The 21,044-nt window shown below is 36.3% G+C and overlaps 1 protein-coding gene across 4 annotated transcripts; it reads left to right on the top strand.

Annotated features, from left to right (window-relative positions):
- Nucleotides 1-216: 216 nt before the first annotated feature.
- Nucleotides 217-19,566, top strand: LOC110664283 (protein TIC 22-like, chloroplastic). Of its 4 annotated transcripts, XR_009143739.1 has the most exons (9): nt 217-887; nt 995-1,069; nt 3,330-3,386; nt 16,703-16,762; nt 16,847-16,927; nt 16,998-17,033; nt 17,314-17,412; nt 18,401-19,033; nt 19,242-19,566. XR_009143739.1 is itself a non-coding variant. In XM_058135778.1 (8 exons), the coding sequence occupies exons 1-7, from the start codon at nt 327-329 to the stop codon at nt 17,392-17,394; spliced, it is 951 nt and encodes a 316-aa protein (XP_057991761.1). In that variant the 5' UTR covers nt 217-326; the 3' UTR covers nt 17,395-17,412; nt 18,401-19,149. The 4 variants fall into 4 exon arrangements, 3 of the variants coding, with proteins under 3 accessions (XP_057991761.1, XP_057991765.1, XP_021679593.2); XM_058135778.1 differs by lacking the exon at nt 19,242-19,566 and having other exon boundaries at nt 18,401-19,149; XM_058135782.1 differs by lacking the exon at nt 19,242-19,566 and having other exon boundaries at nt 18,392-19,149.
- The last annotated feature ends 1,478 nt before the right edge of the window (nt 19,567-21,044 follow it).

Here is a 21,044-nt window from a genome sequence, read left to right as displayed (position 1 = left end):
TTTTACTTATCACTAATGGCAAATTGAACTAAAACTTAACAGAGGGATCAATTTGTTAGCAAACTCAAACCCTAAGCACTAAATTACTATTAAAACTTATACCAGGGACTAAGTTGTTATTTTACTAAACTTGAGGGACTTGAGTGTAAGTTGCCCTTTTTTTGGGTTTTTCTCGAATACCTAAAATTACTATTTACCCCCTCAAAAACCTAAAACCTCGTCTGTGCTGCATGTACAGAATTTTTGCTCTCTCCACTCATCGCCTTTTACCTTGCACCATATAATCTCTGCAAAATCCATCCCCCAAATATCCACTTGCCCGGAAAATGAGTTCCATCAAACTGGACAACGAAAAAAATTTCTCACCATCCAAGCAATTCCCAGAACTCACTCTCCAAGCCTTAACCGGGCTCCAAAACCATTGCTCTGCTTTCCTCCAAAACCTCTCCGAATTCCCTCTCTTTAATCCCAACCCCTCTTGCTTCCAAACCCACCTTCAAACCTCTCTCTGCAACCTTCAAAACCTCCCAAAACATGTAATCGACAATACAGTTTCTCGCTTCAACCCAAATCCTCCCTCTTCATCCAAAAACCCAGTCTGGGCTCGAATTTCTCAGGATTCCAAGACCCAATTCGAGCCAGTTCGCCAATCTCGTACTTCTCTGTCAACTGAAACCATTGAAGAGAGATTGGCAGGCGTGCCTGTGTATGCTTTGAGCAATTCCAATGAAGAATTTGTGTTGGTTTCCGGGGTTTCCACTGGGAAGTCTCTGGGGTTGCTTTGCTTCAAGAAGGAAGATGCTGAGGCGCTTCTTGAGCAAATGAAGAGCATGGACCCTGGAATGAGAAAAAGTGGGTCTAAGGTGGTTCCGGTTGCTTTAAACAAGGTGCAAATCTTTGACTTTCCTTATTGTTTTTCCTTTCTTAGTTTTGGCATATTACAATTTGATTTATGCTGTTCTTATTTGTCTTTTAATTTTGGTGCTTGTTGCAGGTTTTTCAGCTAAAGGTTGATGGGGTGGCATTTAGGTTGATACCAGAGGCATCTCAAGTCAGGAATGCCCTTAGCGTGAGTATATTTTTGCAACATGAGAAATTCTGTATATTGATTTGCAGTAAAATTTGAAGAACGTTTGGCTGTCGTGATTTTGAGATCTTATCTTCATGTAAAATAGCTGTATACATTCTTCTTTGCATTTAGATTACCATGGAATTAATTATTTATTTATATTACACGAAAATTGTTTTTTGTATGGTAGCATTCCGTGCTCCTCTGCACAGGTGCTTATAAGCAGCACTCTAGGTGCATGGGGATATGTGTGTGCTTATGTGCGAGGCACAGCAGTGTGTATCTGTGCCTACAATGGTGCATCATTGCATGCGCTGATATATATATATATATATATATATATATATATATATATATATATATATATATATATATATATACATGTTTAAAAGGCCATGCACCATTTATATACACACTAAAGTGTTTACACTATTAGTACTAGCACTGACACAACTGTTGGGTGGAAGGAAATAAGAATGAAGGAATGGAGGGAAGAGGTGAATGAGAGACAGGGAGGATAGCTGTATTTTACTTCTTGTTTAGTTACAAAAGAGAATGGAAGGAAGTCAACATTCATATTTTTATCTTGTCTTGACAAAGGAACATTTGATCCTGAAAATTTAGTATTTCACATGAAAGGTAAAATTGAGGCATTATAAGTGAACTTTTATTTAATTCTGTCCAATCCTTCCAAAATGGATTGATTTTCATGGAACCCTTAGTTTGGAGTATATGCCTATTTCCTTGGGTTAGCTTCTTTTCTCTTCACCTTTTAATTCCATTCTTGCCTCTTAAACGAGGTGTGTATGTGTATCTACCTGAATCTGAGGCTCTGCTTTATATAAGCATGGGTATTTGGGGTACAGTGGATTTTTTTTTGGCTTCTTGGAATACCAAGTTTCTTGTGGAATTAGTAAAAGGGGGAAATTCCTAGCCAAAGAAGCATATGGTTATTGAGTCAACACTCAACACTATTTGATATAACTCAACTCAACTCCACTCAACTAAGCCTTATCCCAAAAATTTATTGGGGTCAGCTATATGGATTCTCTTTCTCCACTCTAAACGATTTGGGGCTAAATCCTCGGAAATGTGTAATGCTTCTAGGTCATTCAACACTATTTGATGATTGGGAAATTTTTAAATCACTAGGTATTTGTGTTTACAATAGTGTACCTTCTTTGGTTCACTGGCATTATGGCCTTAACTAAGCTAAGCTGTAGTAAGAAAGTTGTAGCTACAATGATGTAAAGACATCTAGAAGTTAGGATTTGTAATCTTAATTCTTGTTTTTGTTTTTCCTTTTTTCTGTTTTGAGATGTACAAGTCCAATCAAGCTCATACCAATTGGTCATGAAAATTCTATCCTAAAACAAAAGACTGTGATTGTACCTGAGATAACATCCTAAAGCTGGAATTTCTTCAATAGCTTACTGTTTAGAAATCCCAATTACTTACTCTTACATAATTTTCTACCAATTAGGGATCTTCAAAGTTTGTATAATTAGAATGAAATATTGAGCTCTTTGTTAAGATCTTCAAAATGAGTCATTTGATCAGCAGCCTAGTAATCAATTGTCTGTCTCATGATGTTATCAGTCAACGATTCAAATCCCTGCTTCCCCTCAAATGTGTTTCCCTGCCCAACCTTCCCCATAATTTGATGCCAAGGCTGAGGAGACATTTGAGAAGTCAGAGAAATTAACTAATATCCACGGTGAGAAACCCTTCAAGACAAGCAAATAGAAAAACCAATATTGAAATTGGAACTAGTACTGCAGCAAGCGGGAAATAGAAATAACAAGAAGAGCCGAAGGAACAAGTTCATGTACAGAAACATTAAAAGCAAAAACTGGATTGGCCTATGCAACAGCTAGATTGACTAGAATAGCAACCTCAAAAGGACAAAAAAATAAGGACGCTGCCACCTCTACTGTTTATATCTATGTTTTGATGCAAGTTCATATCAAAAGAAAACAATGCCACCTCTACTGTTTATATCTATGTTTTTATGCAAGTTTATATCAATTGGTCTGTATTGTTAATGAGTGCCTTTCATTCAAGTTTGTGAACATATTATTTTTGGGTTATTCTTTCAATCAACAAGTATTTGTTTTGCCTCATTGTTATTAGATTGTGTTTTGTCCAATTCACTCTTCACTATTAGTTTTGCTCATCAATGTGGGTGTTTATGGGTATATATACCACATCTGATTCATTTGTGTTTATTTTTTTTCCCCTTTTTTATTTATGTTTTTAGGAGAGGGAAAAGGCTGGATTTTCTGATGATGGCTTCTCTGGGGTTCCAGTTTTCCAGGTTTCAATTTTAGATTTACTGTACCAATTAATATGCTTTTCTATGGGTTTTATATTTGAAGTTCAAGGAATGTTGCATTTTGGGGATTATGTAAATGAATATAAAAAATGCTACTGCTTCTGTCCCATAAAGATACTTTTGTTTTTATCTATCCAAATTATAAGCCATTTCCTGTTTTGAAATGGTAGTTTATTTATTAGTTCATTAATATGCCCCTGTTTGATATGGACTGAAAAATTAAAATTCATTAGTTCCAAGAATAATTTAGTAACATGGGCCATTTAATTTTTAATGGATCAACATGAGTGGAGGATATATTAGAAAAAGACTAAATAAAATGTAATGCTTTAACGATATTAACTACATTTTCTTAAAACTATGTGACAATAGAAATAGGCCAATCTTTATGGGATGGAGGGAGTATTATGAGAATTAATAAATGGCTCAGAAGTAAGATAGCATTTTCTACCATATTCTAAAGCTGTCTGTTACCAAACCCCTGCAAGTATATTCCCGTTATACCCATGGTCCTAAATCCAAGTCACCAGTAATTGAGTGGCTGAATTAGTCAGCAGTAGTTGTTCTCTTTCTGTTTTGATTCTGTTTCAACATTCCTGCATTGTAGGAGGGTATTCCTCCATTTTCCTATTTTCTTGTTGTTAGTGAGAGGTTATTCCTTCATATAGAAGTAGTGCTCCTTGTATGTAGGGAGTAGTTATTTCTGCACTTGTATATATACAGCAAATCTGATGGAATAAAACAGACTGTTAAAACCCAATTTAAGTCTTCTTGACTGAGGTTTCAGGCTCCCTTTAACGAGTCTGACTTTTTCTTGTCTTCCACCATAGGTCGCTCAAGGAAACACCCTAACCCAAACACCCAAACACCAACCCCTCCTACTACCCATCGACCCATAACTAGATCCGTTAGCTGGGACCATAACAGTTTGGTATCAGAGCCTGCAGTTATGGGAGATTCTGTTCAAGACCAGCTGGCTAAGCTCTTTAACTTGTTATTAGCCGAGCAACAATCCAACAAGGAACTGCACGCCAAATTCGATGCTCTAACTCAGAATGGGAATCCACTAAAAGGATTTCCAAACCAAGAGCAATCGAAGTCCAGCAAGCTTACGGAGAGATAAGGGAATTTCTGCATCGCGAATTCAAAAATCAAGGAAGCTCGTTTGTACCGAAATTCACAAAACTGGATTTTCCTCGCTATGATGGGAAAGATGACCCTTTGGGATGGCTAAACCGTTGCAAACACTTCTTTCAAAGACCAACAAACTCCTAAGAAGAGATGGTCGCTTTAGCTTCATACCATCTCGAAGGAATTGCCCAACTTTGGTACATGGGATGACATTCGAATCCCTCTTGAGTGAGTTTTCTCACCAATGTAACCTCCGCTTTGGGCTTCCAATCATGCAACAAACTTGGTGAATTAGCTAAATCAAGCAAATGGGGTCGCGGATTATCGTAATCGGTTTGAGGCTCTTGTGTCTGGAACTCTCACTCAACACCAGAAGGTCCAATTATACCTCAGTGGTTTACAAGACTCCATTGCGGTTGAAGTGGAGCTTCACCATCCCACCGACTTGGTTAATGCTATGAGCATTTCTCGGCTGTATGAACGCAAACTGTTTTCACGTTCTTCAGCTGCGAGGGATACTCGTCGTGCTGCAATTCCACCTGACAACCGCGCCAATCGGATAGTGAGGCGTGTCCCTGATGAAATGGAGGAGAGGCGAAAGAAAGGACTGCTTTAATTGTGATGAGCGGTTTGTTCGAGGCCATCAATGTAAGAAATTGTTCGATTGATTTGGAAGAGACGGAAGATGTAGAGGATTTCACGGTGATCAAATTTCTTTGAATGCCATTCTTGGGATTCAAATCCCGATCCATGAGGTTGATAGGCGCTTGGATGCTTGGGCAAGTCTTGATCCTCATCGACTACTCACGCTTTGTTGCAAAAGTTGAGGAACCGAATGTGGTAAACAAAATGGTTTAAAGGTACACGCGTTGCCAATGGCGAGCAACTTACTAGCCTGTATTTGTAAGGGAATTAGGTCCTTCAAGTTTAATTCTTTCATGGTTGATTTGTTTGTTTTACCTTAACCAATTTCGATATGGTTTTGGGGTTAATTGGCTTCAACCTTGGGACCCATGGATTTCACCGTTATGAGCATGAGCTTTTATCGGCCACTTAGTGACATTGCAGTATTACTTCTTCAAGCTCTTCCCAGAACAACATGCGATTTCATGGACATCCAACTCTAGAAATTATTGGCGGAATTTGCTTCTTTATTCAATGCTCAGATCTTGTGATTATCGTATTCCCTAAATCCCCGGAGCTGGTCCTGTGGTAGTTCGACCATACCGTTACCCTCATGGTCAGAAGGACGAAATTGAAAAGCAATGTGCTGCAATGTTACAGTAGGGTATAATCCGTCCCCCATTCTCGCCGGTGATTACGGTTCCCAAAGATGGTTCCTGGCGCCTTTGTGTTGATTACAGAGAATTAAACGCCAAAACCATCAAAGACAAATTCCCTATTCCGGTTATTGACGAATTATTGGAGGAATTGGGTGGAGCTAAGTTCTTCTCAAAGTTAGATCTGCTTTCGGGTTACTTTCAGGTGGGGATGCATCCTGCTGATATAAAGAAAACTGCCTTCCGCACTCACCACGGACACTTTGAATTCCTGGTGATGCCGTTTGGATTATCCAACGCTTCCTCAACTTTTCAGGCCCTAATGAACGAGGTATTCCAACTTTACTTACGAAAATTTGTACTCGTCTTTTTTGACGATATTTTGGTTTTCAGTCAATCCTGGGCAGAACACATCCACCATTTGCGGCTGGTTTTCCAATTGCTGTTACAGAACCAATTGGTCCTCAAACGGTCGAAGTGTGTCTTAGGTCAATCTCAGATTTCCTATTTGGGTCATATTATTTCTTTCCAAGGAGTGCAGGTGGATCACCCAAAGTTGTATTAGAATGGCCAAAGCCCAACACCATTCGTGGGTTACGTGGATTCCTAGGGCTCACAGGTTATTATCGCAAGTTTGTGCAGAATTACGGCATCATTGTCGCCCCCCTCACTGCTATGCTGCGTAAAAACAACTTCCACTGGACTGATCACGCTATCGATGCATTCTAGAAGTTAAAGGCAGCCTTGACATCTACTCCAATCCTGCTTCTACCGAATTTTGATCTAACTTTTGTTATAGAATGTGACGCTTCTGGTACAGGGATTGGAGCAGTCTTGTTACAACACAACCGGCCAGTCGCATATTTCAGCCGTTCCTTGGCAGCTCGTCATCAAAATCTTCCGGCTTACGGCGAGAATTGATTGGCTTAGTGAAGGCACTAAAGCATTGGCATTCCTATCTGTGGGGACGTGAATTTATTGTTCTGACAGATCATTATACATTGAAATATACGCTTGAGCGCGCCATCTCTCAAAGAACTCAACAACATTGGATTAGCAAGCTCGGTTTTTCTTTTCGTTGAATACGTGGCAAATCTAATGTGGTGGCGGACGCTCTTTCTCGACGGAATGCCGATGATTCAATCCTTATGGCTGTTTCCATGCCTCAACTCAGTTTGTTTGATGAAATTCGGAAGGAACATAGTGATTCATCAGCAATTCAGCAACAAATCTCTGCAATTACCAATGGAACAGTCGCTTCAAAATGGGTTTTTCGGGATGGGTTACTCTTCTACAATAACAGAGTTTACCTGCCTCCCAATTCCCCATCAATTCAAATTGGTTGTTAGTGCTCTTCACAACCAAAGTCATGAAGGTTACCAGAAGACATTATACAGAATCACTAGAGATTTCTATTGGCAGGGGATGAAAAATTTCGTAAGGGATTTTGTGCGTTCTTGTGATGTATGTCAACGGCATAAAATTGACACACTACAACCGGCGGGACTCCTTCAACCTTTGCCCGTTCCCACTCAAATTTGGGCTGATATCTCCATTGACTTCATAGAAGGCATTCCCACTTCACGCGGAAAGAATGTTTTAATGGTTGTCGTTGATCGGTTCTCAAAGTACGGACATTTTTTTGCTCTCACTCACCCGTACACCGCTGTAAGTGTTGCTCGCACCTTCTTTGACAACATTTTTAAATTACATGGGTTGCCAGAAACTATGGTCAGTGACAGGGATGTGACTTTCACAAGTTCTTTTTGGAAAGAATTATTCCGTTTATGTGGGACCAAGCTGTGTTTCAGTTCCTCTTATCATCCACAATTTGACGGACAGACAGAGGTTGTGAACCGTACTGTTGAAATGTATCTCCGCTGTTTCACTAGTTCATCGCCATCAAAGTGGATTGATTGGTTGTCTTGGGCTGAATACTGCTACAACACCAGCTACCATACCTCACTTAAATCCACACCTTTTGAGACTGTTTATGGTCGACCACCTCCTCGACTATTATCTTACTTGCATGGCAGTTCTTCAATTGAAGCGGTTGATACTGCTCGCGCCAACGGATGACATGTCGCACCTACTTCGCCAAAAATCATTACAAGCCCAAAACAAGATGAAAGCCACTTATGATCAGTCTCACCGCTCGCTGGATTTTAAAGTTGGTGACATGGTCCTGCTGCGTTTAAAGGCGTATAGACAACAGTCAGTTGCAAAAAGAACTAATCACAAGCTGTCCGCCAGGTTTTACGGACCCTTTCGGGTTCTGGAATGCATTGGCACCATGGCCTATAAACTAGACCTTCCAGCAGAGTCCAAGATCCACCCTGTTTTCCATGTTTCCTATCTCAAGCCTTATCATGCCGGCCACTGTCACTCCAACATTACCACCTACCATTCTTTTGGAGGATCCTGTCCATCCTTTAGCCGCTCGATCATCGTATCAAAGGAGGAATTCGGAGGTTTTAATTCATTGAGTCATTCTTCACCACAGATGCTTCAGGGGAAAGGGTCCAGCATATAACAGACAAGTTTCCAGACTTCAAGCTTGCGGACAAGCTTCCATTGGGGGCGGGAAGTAATGTTACCAAACCCCTGCAAGTATATTCCCGTTATATCCATGGTCCTAAATCCAAGTCACCAGTAATTGAGTGGCTGAATTAGTCGTGATAGTTGTTCTCTTTCTGTTTTGATTCTGTTTCAACATTCCTGCATTGTAGGAGGGTATTCCTCCATTTTCCTATTTTCTTGTTGTTAGTGGGAGGTTATTCCTCCATATAGAAGTAGTGCTCCTTGTATGTAGGGAATAGTTATTTCTGCACTTGTATATATTCAGCAAATCTGATGGAATAAAACAGACTGTTAAAACCCAATTTAAGTCTTCTTGACTGAGGTTTCAGGCTCCCTTTAACAAGTCTGACTTTTTCTTGTCTTCCACCATAGGTCACTCAAGGAAACACCCTAACCCAAACACCCAAACACCAACCCCTCCTACTACCCATCGACCCATAACTAGATCCGTTAGCCGGGACCATAACACTATCTTAATTACATTTTTGTATCTAATGTACTGAATATTATATGCTTGAACATGACTATGAAAAGTACAAAAATCGATGCATGATCGTTGAGTGATTGATTACCTTTCTAAAGTATACCCATTTTAGGTTTTCTGATGCTGAGTCTCTATATATTGTTTAGCTAGGCACTAAGCTGTGTGATGCATGTATTAATTTTAATTTTATTCATATAATATCAATTAACACTTGTTAAAATATTTTTAAGCAATGTTCAATTATTTGTTGTTTCCAATACATCTTAGTAATAAATCTTATATGATAGTACATTTATTTGTATTAATAATATTTGAAATGTGTCAATATTATATCTTATATTGTTAATTTAACTTCACATAAAATGTAAATATGAAACAAATTATAGTTTGATCCAAAAATTGTAATTACATACTTTTGTCAAATGCAATGTTAGGGCAAGCCAATGTAAGATAGTTTAATTTTCCCTCCAATCTCCAATACATCTCAAGATCTTCAAACAACTCACCATTGCACTGCAAGGCTTAGCACCTAACCTCCTTATTTTTGCTAATAAGTCAAGGACATACTTTCTCTAAGATAAGAAAATGCCTTTCTTAACATCTTGTAACTTCAATGCCTAAAAGGTACGTAAGCAAACTTAAGTCTTTTGTTTGAAACTTGTTGAAAGGATTTTAGAGATGAGAGACTTGTAGAGTCACTCATATTGATGACAATATCGTCTACATATGCCACTAACAAGATTAGGCTAGTCGCAGATTGCCTATAAAACACGAAATGATTATATTTAATTTTTGGCATACTAAACTCCTGTACCACTTAACTAAATCTCTCAAACCAAGCTCGAGTCAAGCCATGAAAGGACTTTCGAAGCTTGCAAACTTTACCCCTCTCTTTAAGCAACAAAACTAAGTGGTTGCTCTATAGAAACCTTCTCCTAAAGGTCGCCATGGAAAAAAGCATTCTTGATATCCAATTAGTGTAATTGCCAATCATAGACGGCTACCTGAGCAATGAACAAGTGAACAAAACAAGTTTAGCCATAAGAGAGAATGTATTAGAGTAATCGATCCTATCAGTTTGAGCATATCCTGTAATCACAAGTCGGGCTTTCTCTCCAGTTCTGAGATTTCCTCTTTGCATGACACTTTTGCTAGGGTACTTATTATGAAAAGTTCTCAATTTTTTCAACCTGCTAATGGTGCTCTTGTTAATTGTACTGAAACTAAATGGTAGGGTAATAGAGGAGGAAACAGGGCAAGACCTTATAGTAATAAAGATAACCAGCGTAATAGAGAGAATTTAAGATTTGGCAGTCTGAAATTCTAGAGGAAGATCTACAAGGAAAGTTCTAACAGCCATTTTCTCCCAGTTAGCTTGCTGAATTTTCACATCAGGACTAAAAGGTAACAAAACATTAAGCTTCTCATGCAGTTGTTTAAAATTCATAAAACAAGTCGTGAGAAACCTATCTTGTTTCTTTGCACTATAGAACACCTTACCTCATAAATACGAGAAAAAAATATAAGAAATCTAAATGGTCCATCAACTCCTTAACAAACTTATGTACAATTAGTATCTACAATTAATCCTATAATTATGTGCATGATTTAATCCTTAATAGTATGCATAATTAATAATCCTAGCCTAGAATGCATGATGCAATCCCCTAATTTTAGCTAGTGATTTAATATATATAATACCAATCTTCTAGCAGTATCTTCAATCATATTAGTTCACGTGTGGTTTGATCCATGGCACGGTATTTGGCGTCAGCACTAGATATAGATACAACTGTTTGCTTCTTGCTTTTCCAATCTACTAGATTACCTCCTACCAATGTACAATAACTTGATGTCCTATGTAGCATTACATCCTATACATATATATATATATATATACTTAACTCAACTCAATCAAGCCTTTATTCCAAAAATTTGGGGTCGGCTATATGGATTCTCTTTCTCCACTCTAAACGGTTTTGGGTTAAATCCTCGGAAATGTGTAATGCTTTTAGGTCATGTTGTACTACTTTCCTCCAATTCAGTTTAGGTCTACCATTTTTTTTCTTTTTATCCTCTAACGTAATGTGCTCTACTTATCTAACTGAAGCCTCCATATGTCTACGCTTCACATGACCAAACCACCTCAATCTCCCTTCTCTCAACTTATCCTCAATTGGTATCACTCTTACCTTTTCTCTAATACTCTCATTGCGGACTTTATCTAGTCTAGTATGGCCACTTATTCACCTTAACATTCTCATCTCCGCAACTCTTATCTTAGATACGTACGACTTCTTCAGTGCCCAACACTCACTACCATATAACATGGTCGGTCGTATGACTGTAAGGTAAAATTTTCCTTTCAACTTATTGGGAATCTTGCGATTACATAAAACTCCCGTGGCACGTCTCCACTTCAACCATCCGGCTTTAATTCTATCATATATATATATGTAAGAGGCTATCTATACAGAAATAAATTAGACTATAAGTTGGGCTATAACATAGGCACTAATGATGCAGCCCTAACTAAGGACTAATGATCAAATAAATACAAGAAATTCTCCCAATTCTCAATTGCAGTCAACGTTTTTGTTTTTATTAATTATATACTCCAATTTCAGCATTGGCATCAATTTTAGCCAATATTAATCATAGTTATTAAAGGCACAAGGCACACTAAGGCGCCAAGGTGTTTTGAAGCCTAGATGTAAGGTGCAGGCACGAGCCTAAGTGAGATGAGATGCAAAAATGAGAAAAATCCATCAAATAATTTTACCACAATAAACACTTAAATTCAAACATTATTTACATTAACACAATAGATCAAATATGTACTAAATTAATTAATTTCATATAATGGAGTGTGTTTATTCAATTAATGAATGATTATACATATATCGAGTATTTTATACTCATTTACTAATTTAGTGTGATATATATATGTTTTAGTTAAATATTTTATAACACTCAATTATTTAGTTAGCATCTAATAGTGTAAGTCTCTAAGAACTGAATACTTATTTTAGAATATAAAACATCAGTGATTACAATTTTTTAAATTATTTTTATAGTATTAATAATTATTAATTTATAATAAAATGGTTTATAAAAGTAAAAATCATTTTTTTTTGTCACTCTAAATTTAAAATCTTCATAGAGAATGAAATTCATTTGTTGGTCAATCATATTCCTTGAGTTCATGACCTTATTTCTCCCATGCCTTTTGTAGCAAGATAAGTACTATCTTCTCATTTATTGTTCCATATTTACAAAACCCAAATACACTGGATTGTACTCACTCCTTAGCTCCTCTTGCCAAATAAAACAATCAGGCAAACATGACCAGTGCATGTGGCTTCCCTCCTCTCTGACTGGTTAGTAGTTATTTCTCATGCATGCCTGGAGTCTGGAGAAGCAAAGAAGGTGCACAAGCGGCAGCCCCTCTTCTGTTTGGCTGTATGCAATTTGGTTTTATTTACTGGGGCTAAGGGGGTTGGCATACGCGAGGTACACCTGGCTGAGCCTTGGCCATGCATGTCGCCCACCTGTTGGTGCTTGAGGCAATTTGCCCCTCGCCTATGTTGCCTCTTGCCTGAGGTGTCTTTGCACCCAGTCCAAGCATGTTAACCATTGGCAAAATCCTCAAAATCAATTTTGGATTAGTTCCTTATTGACCATCACCAATTGCACCTTTCTCTAGTGCATAACATTAATGCACTTTGTCCATTCCTTCCAATCCATACCAATTGAATCATTTTCATCTATTGCATTTCTTCCCATCCATAATCGTTTACTTGCATCACTTGCTCCAGCAGCACTTTGGATGTTGTCAATTGCACTTGATATATGCATCTGCATATGCCTAGTTAGGGTCCCTTGAGAGTTGCCCATAACTGATACAAGTGTTAAATTTGGTGTACATAATTATGCAAATAAAGCATTGGCCATAAATGAGAATTTGACTTTAGTTTTGAGCTTATTTGTTCATTGTAGATGCATGAAATTTTATTTTATATTTCGACTATTCTAATAATAAATGGTGTACATATTTGTTAATGAGCAAGGGTTCCCACATCATGGACGGGTGTGGGTAAAGAAGTTGGTTCATAGAACAGATAGTAGAACAGATAGTAGAATAGAACACCAGACAGGCATAGAGAACAATAGAAGATATCATAGAAAAAGATCAATTAGGAAGGAACATGATAGGAGGAGAATCAGGGTTGGTGCTTGGGATATTGGATCACTTACAGAAAAATTAATGGAGCTTGTGGATACCTTGGAAAGGAGAATGGTGAATATTGCTTGCATTCAGGAGACTAAATGAGTAGGAGAGAAAAGTAAGGAAGTGGGTAATTCAGGGTACAAATTGTGGTTTATCGGTAATGAGAGAAATAAAAACGGTGTGGGCATAATCATAGACAGGACGTTGAAAGATGCTGTAATAGCTGTGAAAAGAGTAGGAGATAGAATTATACTAGTAAAGCTAGTACTAGAAGGAGAAACAATAAATGTAGTTAGTGCTTATGCCCTAGAAATAGGATTAGATAGTGAGAGTAAACAAAGGTTTTGGGAAGATATGGATGATCTAATGCAAAGCATACCGAATGAAGAGAATGTTTTCATCGGTGGAGATTTGAATGGACATGTAAAAAGTGATAGGCAAGGTTATGAGAATGTTCATGGAGGTTTTGGATTTGACAACCGAAATGAAGAGGGAAAAAACATTCTGGATTTTGTTATGGCATACGACCTAATACTAGCAAATACCTACTTTATAAAAAGAGTCACATTTAGTGACTTTCAAAAGTGGACAACACAGAAGCCAAATTGACTCTCTCTTAACTAGGAAGACAAATAAAGCTCTATGCAAGGATTATAAGGTCATTCCGGGAGAGGTTTTAACAAGTCAACATCGGTTAGTGGTATTGGATGTCAAGTTTAAGAATAATTCAAGTAAGGTTACAAGAAATAGTGTAGCTCGAACAAAGTGGTGGGAGCTCAAATGAGTAAAGCAAGTGAAGTTCAAAAATGAGTTTCTCGAGTCCGAAGCATGGAAGCTGGATATGGAGGCCAATGATATGTGGATACAGATGGCATCAAAGATTAGAGAAGTAGCTAGAAAAGTATTTAGAGAGTCTAGAGGACATAGACCATGCTCAAAAGAGAGATGGTGGTGGAATGAGGAAGTACAAAAGGCAGTGAAGAGAAAGAAAGAATGTTATAAGAAATTACCTAAGTGTGATAATAATGGGGCTTATGAATAGTGCAAGATAGCAAAGAAAGAAGCAAAAAAGGCAGTTAGTCAAGCAAGAGCGCAGGCCTTTGAAAAGTTATATAAGAAACTTGGAACTAAAGAAGGGGAGAAAGATATTCATAGATTAGTAAGGAGGAAAGAAAAGAAATGTCAAGATCTCAATCAAGTTGGGTGTATTAAGGATAAAGAAGGAAAAATGTTGGTGAAAGATGAGGACATTAAAGAAAAATGGAGAAATTATTTTGATGATCTCTTTAATAATAGTCAAAATGGTAATAGCGTGAATATAGACTACAGAACAATAGAAAAGAATGTGAATTATACTAGAAGGATTAGATCTTTAGAAGTAAAGGAAGCACTTAAGAGAATGAAAGTGGGTAAAGCCTGTGGATCCGATGGAATACCAATTGAAGTGTGAAAGTGTTTGGAAGATATGGGAGTGGCATGGTTAACTAAATTGTTTAATAAGATTCTAAATTTAAAGAAAATGCCTGATGAATGGAGGAGTATTTTAGGACCTATTTTTAAAAATAAGGGAGACATACAAAGTTGCTCAAACTATACGGAAATTAAACTCATGAGCCATACTATGAAGTTGTGGGAGAGAGTTGTGGAACATCGACTATGTCATGATACTTCTATCTCTCCCAATCAATTTGGCTTCATGCCTAGTCGTTCAACTATGGAAGCGATCTTTCTCATCAGAAGCTTGATGGAGAAATATAGAGATGCTAGGAAACATTTACATATGGTTTTTATCGATTTGGAGAAGGTTTATGATAGTGTTTCAAGAGATGTCTTATGGAGAGTGTTAGAACAAAAGAGGGTATCTATTAGGTACATACAAGTGTTGAAAGACATGTATGAAGGAGCAACTACTATTATGCACACAGTGGGAGGGGATACAAGAGATTTTCCTGTCTCAGTTGGATTACACCAAGGTTCAGCTGTAAGCCCTTACCTTTTTACATTAGTTTTAGATGAATTAACGAAACATATACAAGAGAGTATTCCTTGGTGCATGATGTTTGCGGATGATATAGTTCTGATAGATGAGAAGCAAGAAGGAGTTAATAGAAAGTTAGAGCTTTGAAGAAGTACTCTAGAGTCAAAGGGCTTTAAGTTAAGTAGAACGAAGATAGAATACATGCATTGCAAGTTCAGTGAAGGCTGAATTGGTGATAGGGAAGGAGTTAGTTTGGATGGAGTGATACTGTCCCAAAGTAATCACTTTAAATATTTCGGCTCATTCCTTCAAGTAGATGGAGGATGTGAGGAGGATGTTAATTATAGGATTAAAACCGGATGGTTGAAGTGGAGACGTGCCACGAGAGTTTTATGTGATCGCAAGATTCCTAATAAGTTGAAAGGAAAATTTTACCGTACAGCCATACGATCGGTCATGTTATATGGTAGTGAGTGTTGGGCACTGAAGGAGTCGTATGCGTCTAAGATAAGAGTTGCGGAGATGAGAATGTTAAGGTGGATGAATGGCCATATTAGACTAGATAAAGTCTGTAATGAGAGTATTAGAGAAAATGTAGGAGTGGTACCAATTGATGATAAGTTAAGAGAAGGGAGATTAAGGTGGTTTGGTCGTGTGAAGCGTAGACATACGGAGGCTCTAGTTAGACAAGTAAAGCACGTTAGGGTAGATAATAGAAAGAAAAGAAGGGGTAGACCTAAACTAACTTGGAGGAGAGTAGTACAACATGATCTAGAAGCATTGTACATTTCCGAGGATTTAACCCAAAATGGTTTAGAGTGAAGAAAGAGAATCCATATAGCCAACCCCAAATTTTTTGGATAAAGGCTTAGTTTAGTTGAGTTGAGTTTATTTGAATTAATTATTAAAACTTATTGTTCTTGTAGATCTATTTCATTGAAATTTAATTAGTGGAATGGATGAATCATAAATCTCCAAAATAATAGATAAGGATATTGCAAACAGACTGTTGCACAGAACAACCGATCATGCTACTTGGGTAGTACTGTAGTTTCAGGATATGGTCAAGCTATGCATGAGATTAATATCTAAAATTTGTGGCAGGATTTCAGGACTAATTTTAGATTATTGAGATGATTTTGAGAGTTTGGCATGAAGGGTTTGGAGTGTGGTTCATTAAGGAGTGCCCACATCTCTTTAACCTTTCATGGTAGATCCAAACGTCAATTATGCATTTTATAGGATACATGCTTAGCTGAAGTAATCTTCATTTATCACCTCACTCCACTTCATTTTCTTAGTGGACCTTTATGTGTTTCATTTGTGGATTCTTTCAATTGATCACTTCTCCTTCTCTCTTTTCTTCTCTCCGGATTGGATTACCTTGATGGTACTTCTTGTCAATTACCTACTCAAGTTATTTTATTTGCATTTCTCATGTGGATATCCAGTGTTCCACATTGGTGTTCTCCCTAATATCTCTAATGTTTCTTTGCTAGTTACATAATTGGAACTTCCTTGCCCACCAGCAGCGCTTGTCTTGCGTGTACTTTCTTTCAAAATTTCTTAAATTTCTAAGTTCAAGTTTTAATGGTTGAAATGTTTGAAATGCAGTCAAGAAGTTTGGTATTGAGAAGCCAAAACAAGAGATACCGTCCTGTATTCTTTCGAAAGGTTAGCAGAGAAGAAAGGCTTTCTTGACATGCATTATTCTAGTCAACTGTGTTGTAACCATTAATTTTTCTTGCACTTGTTCAGGAGGATTTAGAAAAATCTCTAAGGCGGGCTTCACGCCAGCAGAAAAAATTAAATCCTGCATTTAGGCAGGGGGATATTCAGGTATGGTTTTTGATGCCTCTATGTTGGCAAGCTTCATCCTTTTCACAATATGTTGTCCTTTGTTTTGTAGGTTGCCGTTTTTGAAGAAATAATCAAGTCTATGAAGGTAAGGAAGCTTTCTGCAAAAAGATTGTTTTGAAGCCATAGTGGATAACGTAGATAACAGATGGCCATAAATAAATAAATTATGCCATATATAATACAGCCGACCCCAAATTTTTGGGATAAAGGCTTAGTTGAGTTGAGTATGCCATATACAATACAGCTGTTTAGAGTGGCGAGTTCATAATGATATTTCATGATATCTTTAATTTCATTTTCTGTTCATAAAATGGGATGATTTTGAATAGCAAATCTAAAATATTATAATATAAAATTTTTTGCAGGATAGTTCTACTTCAACCTGGGATGATGTTGTTTTCATCCCTCCCGGTTTCGACGTTTCAACTGATCCTGCCCAGCAATAGGAAGCTGCAAATGAGTAGGTAAGACTTTTTGGACAATCACTTGTCTAGTGTGTATATTCAACCATGCATTTGGGGCAACCAAGTGGAGCAGAGAATTGCATGTATGTGCCTCATATAGAAACCTGAAAAGCAATTTAAACTTGTTATTTTCTCTTTATACACCTTCAATTACTCTCTTTCTAGCTGTGATTTGACATGAACTTGATTAATTAGGCATTTGCGAGTTAAATTTAGTATCAAAACCTTACCTGGTGAGAGAAACTTGCTTTGAAACAATCAGTAATGCTGGCCTTTCATTTAAAAGCCATTCAACTTGTCATTTGAAATTAGCTTATTTGCATCTCATTAAGAATGCTGGTCATGAGTTTGTGATGGCAAATGAAAATTCCTTGGGGCATCCTTTCTTAATTATGCTGTTCCCCTGTGCTGGTTTATGAGGAATAACAAAAAAATAAAAATAATCAATGTTTGAGATTGGAAATTTCGATCTAACGGTGAAAAGATCTACAATTATTTTGGTACAATTAGTTACCACTAATACTGGGATTCGAAATTTTACTGCTCTAAAGGCGATTTTAATAACTTGTTTGTAAAAGATGTATCAAAAAATATGCATGTACATATATTGATGAATGATGATTTTTAATGCTTTTTTTTTTTTGGTCAAAAATATAAATCAGAGGCAATAATATTACCAGGAATCATTGCAGGCTAGTCGGTTAGTCTTAATTTCACAGTTGGGTAAAATGGCTGTTAGATTAAAGTAGCAGCAGCTCATGGTAGCTGGAGTAGTGGGTGCATGGGATGTAGTAATGTAGGAGAGTTGAAAGAGACAGAAGATAATCCAAGACAATAATATCGATGGAAAATAATTATTAATTTAAGATATAAATATGTGATTTTTATCTTTTTTATATATGATTACACAATATAATCAATGCAAATTAGTGAGTTAATCTTAATTTCAAGTTGAATAAAAATGGCCTTTGGTTTTAAGTATTTACAGCTCATGGCAGCTAGAATATTGGGTGCATGGGATAGTATCGCAGGGAAAGTAGGAGAGAGACAGAACAGATGATGGAAGTGGAGTTGAAAGAAGGGAGGATCATGGAAAATAAGACTTTTTCCTTTCAAAGATAATAATTTATTAAAAGGCCTGTTAAAGGTAGAGAATACATCTTAAAAAGCCCTAAATCTTTTTAAGGATCTTAACTATAATTACCAGAGGCCCAATACAAGAATTACAATTGAAGCTCAATCCGGATCCCCAGCCCCACTCCAGCAAATCTGGGGCACACCAACAACGGATAGAAAATCCGTTGCAGATATCCACCAACAACACGGGTCACACTTAAGGGAGTCGTTCAGCAAGAAGAAACTCGAAGAAAAAGAGTCTCCGTCATCTAAACATCACAATAGTAGCCAAAAAAGGAAAACTAATAATAGTGAAGAGCAGTCAAGCCATGAGGTCAAGGAAAAAAAAAAAAACCAAGGGGAAGAAGCCAAAGGAGAAGCAGAGCTCCATGTCTCACTCTTTTTTAGCAGCGGTGGCGGCACAAGGATGGCCAACTTTTTAAGCCCTAGAGATGCAGCCTCCACCTTAGCATCAGAGACTTCCTCCACCCATAGTACTCAAATGGTAAGCAAAACACCAACTGAAGTAGATATATACCATATCCTCGTTTTAAGTATTATAAGGCCTACAAATGTTTTCTTGTTGGTGTAAATTCAAAATACAAATATGTAATTTTCATCTATTTTAAATATAATTTTTTCTCTGTACAATCATTACAATCATTGCAAGTGAGTTAATCTTAACTTCAAGTTGGGTAAAAAATGGCCTTCAGGTTCAAGTATTCACAGCTTATGGCAACAGCTAGAATGGTGGGTGCATCGGATAATGTAGCAAGGAAAGTAGGAGAAAGAGACAGGAGAAAAATGAAATGGAGTTTTCTCCGTACAACAATGATCTGAACTTAATCCAAATTAGAAAATTAATGTTTGAACATAAGCTGCCCATACTTCCATCATCCACATTATTCGCCAACCGCGACTCAGTGCTCCCTTTTCCTGGGGAATTATTTATCAGAAATTGGTGTTGTATATCACATTTGGCGTGGAGTTTCAGAGCGGCTGAAACTAGGTTGTGGATAATATCCTTTTACATGTTACGAGAGGGAAAAAAAAAAAAAAGAAAAAAACAATTTGAAACTATTGTTTAACTATTTTTATAATTAAAATATATTAAATTTTATTTAAAAAATACATTTTAATATTGTATAATTAATATATTTAAAATTTTTTTAAATAATAATTGTGAAAAAAAATGATTTTAACTAGATTTCTCACGCCCTATCTGAAATATCACAAAAAAAATTTCTAAAATATAAACAAAATAATTTGAAAATTTTTTATGCGCATCTCTTTAACCTTTTTTTTTTTTCCGCTCTTGCTAATGTGGGATTCGATTTATTCCTCCCTCTTTCACCTAGAAGCTTGTTAGAGAAACCCTGCTTCCACTCTAGTCCTCATCGTTCCACCCTCATCAATCGTCAAGGTGTTAAGGAAAATAAACTTACTACTAAACGATACAATGTACATTTTATAGATGTCATGTATATTATTATTTGATATACACTAATTGAGTTGAACATTCATTTATGTTAATTTTTTTTTTAAAGTCTGGAATTAAAAAGAATGGTGACACCACCATCATTTACGATTCTAAATTTTAAGATGAGTAAAGATGTATGAATATTATGGATTATGGAAATGTGTAAACTAAAAAAAATTAAAAATAAATATATTAAATATTAATATTTATATAGTTCATCCTTTTAATATAGAACTATATTTATAAGTATATCATTTTCCATTATCTTTTAAAAGTTAATAATTAATTACGAGTTCAAGTTATCTACTCATCAACCTAATTATTGTCAGTAGAATTCTCACAAAAATTATTTATACTAAATACATTAGTTAATCATTCACATTCTCTTCTAAATATAATCTAATATATTTATTAGTTTAACTATAATATATATTGTAAAGATTGTTTTCAACTATATAGGCAATAAATCTTTATTAAATGAATAAGAATTATTTACTTTTGAATTTTATTTCTTTTCTCCACCTTAGGCTTAAGTTTATCATTCTATGAGTAACAATATTACTATTTATAATATTAATCTCCTCAATTCTAATTTAATTAGAAATCTTACTCAAATTATGAATAACATATAATAGGATTTTTTTATACAATATAGAGATAATCCTCCATTCAATTGAAAAATATTTTTCTCATTTTAATTACAAAAATGTCTCTTTGAGTATATATATATATATATATATATATATATATATATATATATATATATATATATATATATATATATTCCTTTTTTATAATTTAGGTTTTATTTTTAATTGCAAAAAAGAAGGTTATATTTCTTTTTTAAAAGTTAGTTTGGGTTAGATTTCCGAAGGAAAATCTCTTTTGCTAGTAAGGTAAAGTGTCCCGTTCATGAAGTGGAGCCACTTGATCAATAATGCAATTTTTTTCCCCTAAACTTAAGAAAAATATTCACCGCGCTGAAGAAAAATTTTTTTTAATGAAAAGCATGAAATCTTTAATATATATTTATAGC

Source organism: Hevea brasiliensis, chromosome 2 (assembly GCF_030052815.1).
Source record: "Hevea brasiliensis isolate MT/VB/25A 57/8 chromosome 2, ASM3005281v1, whole genome shotgun sequence".
Lineage (NCBI taxonomy): Eukaryota > Viridiplantae > Streptophyta > Magnoliopsida > Malpighiales > Euphorbiaceae > Hevea > Hevea brasiliensis.
The sequence above is the reverse complement of the archived record's forward strand: the minus strand, read 5'-3'. Positions and strand labels throughout refer to the sequence as shown.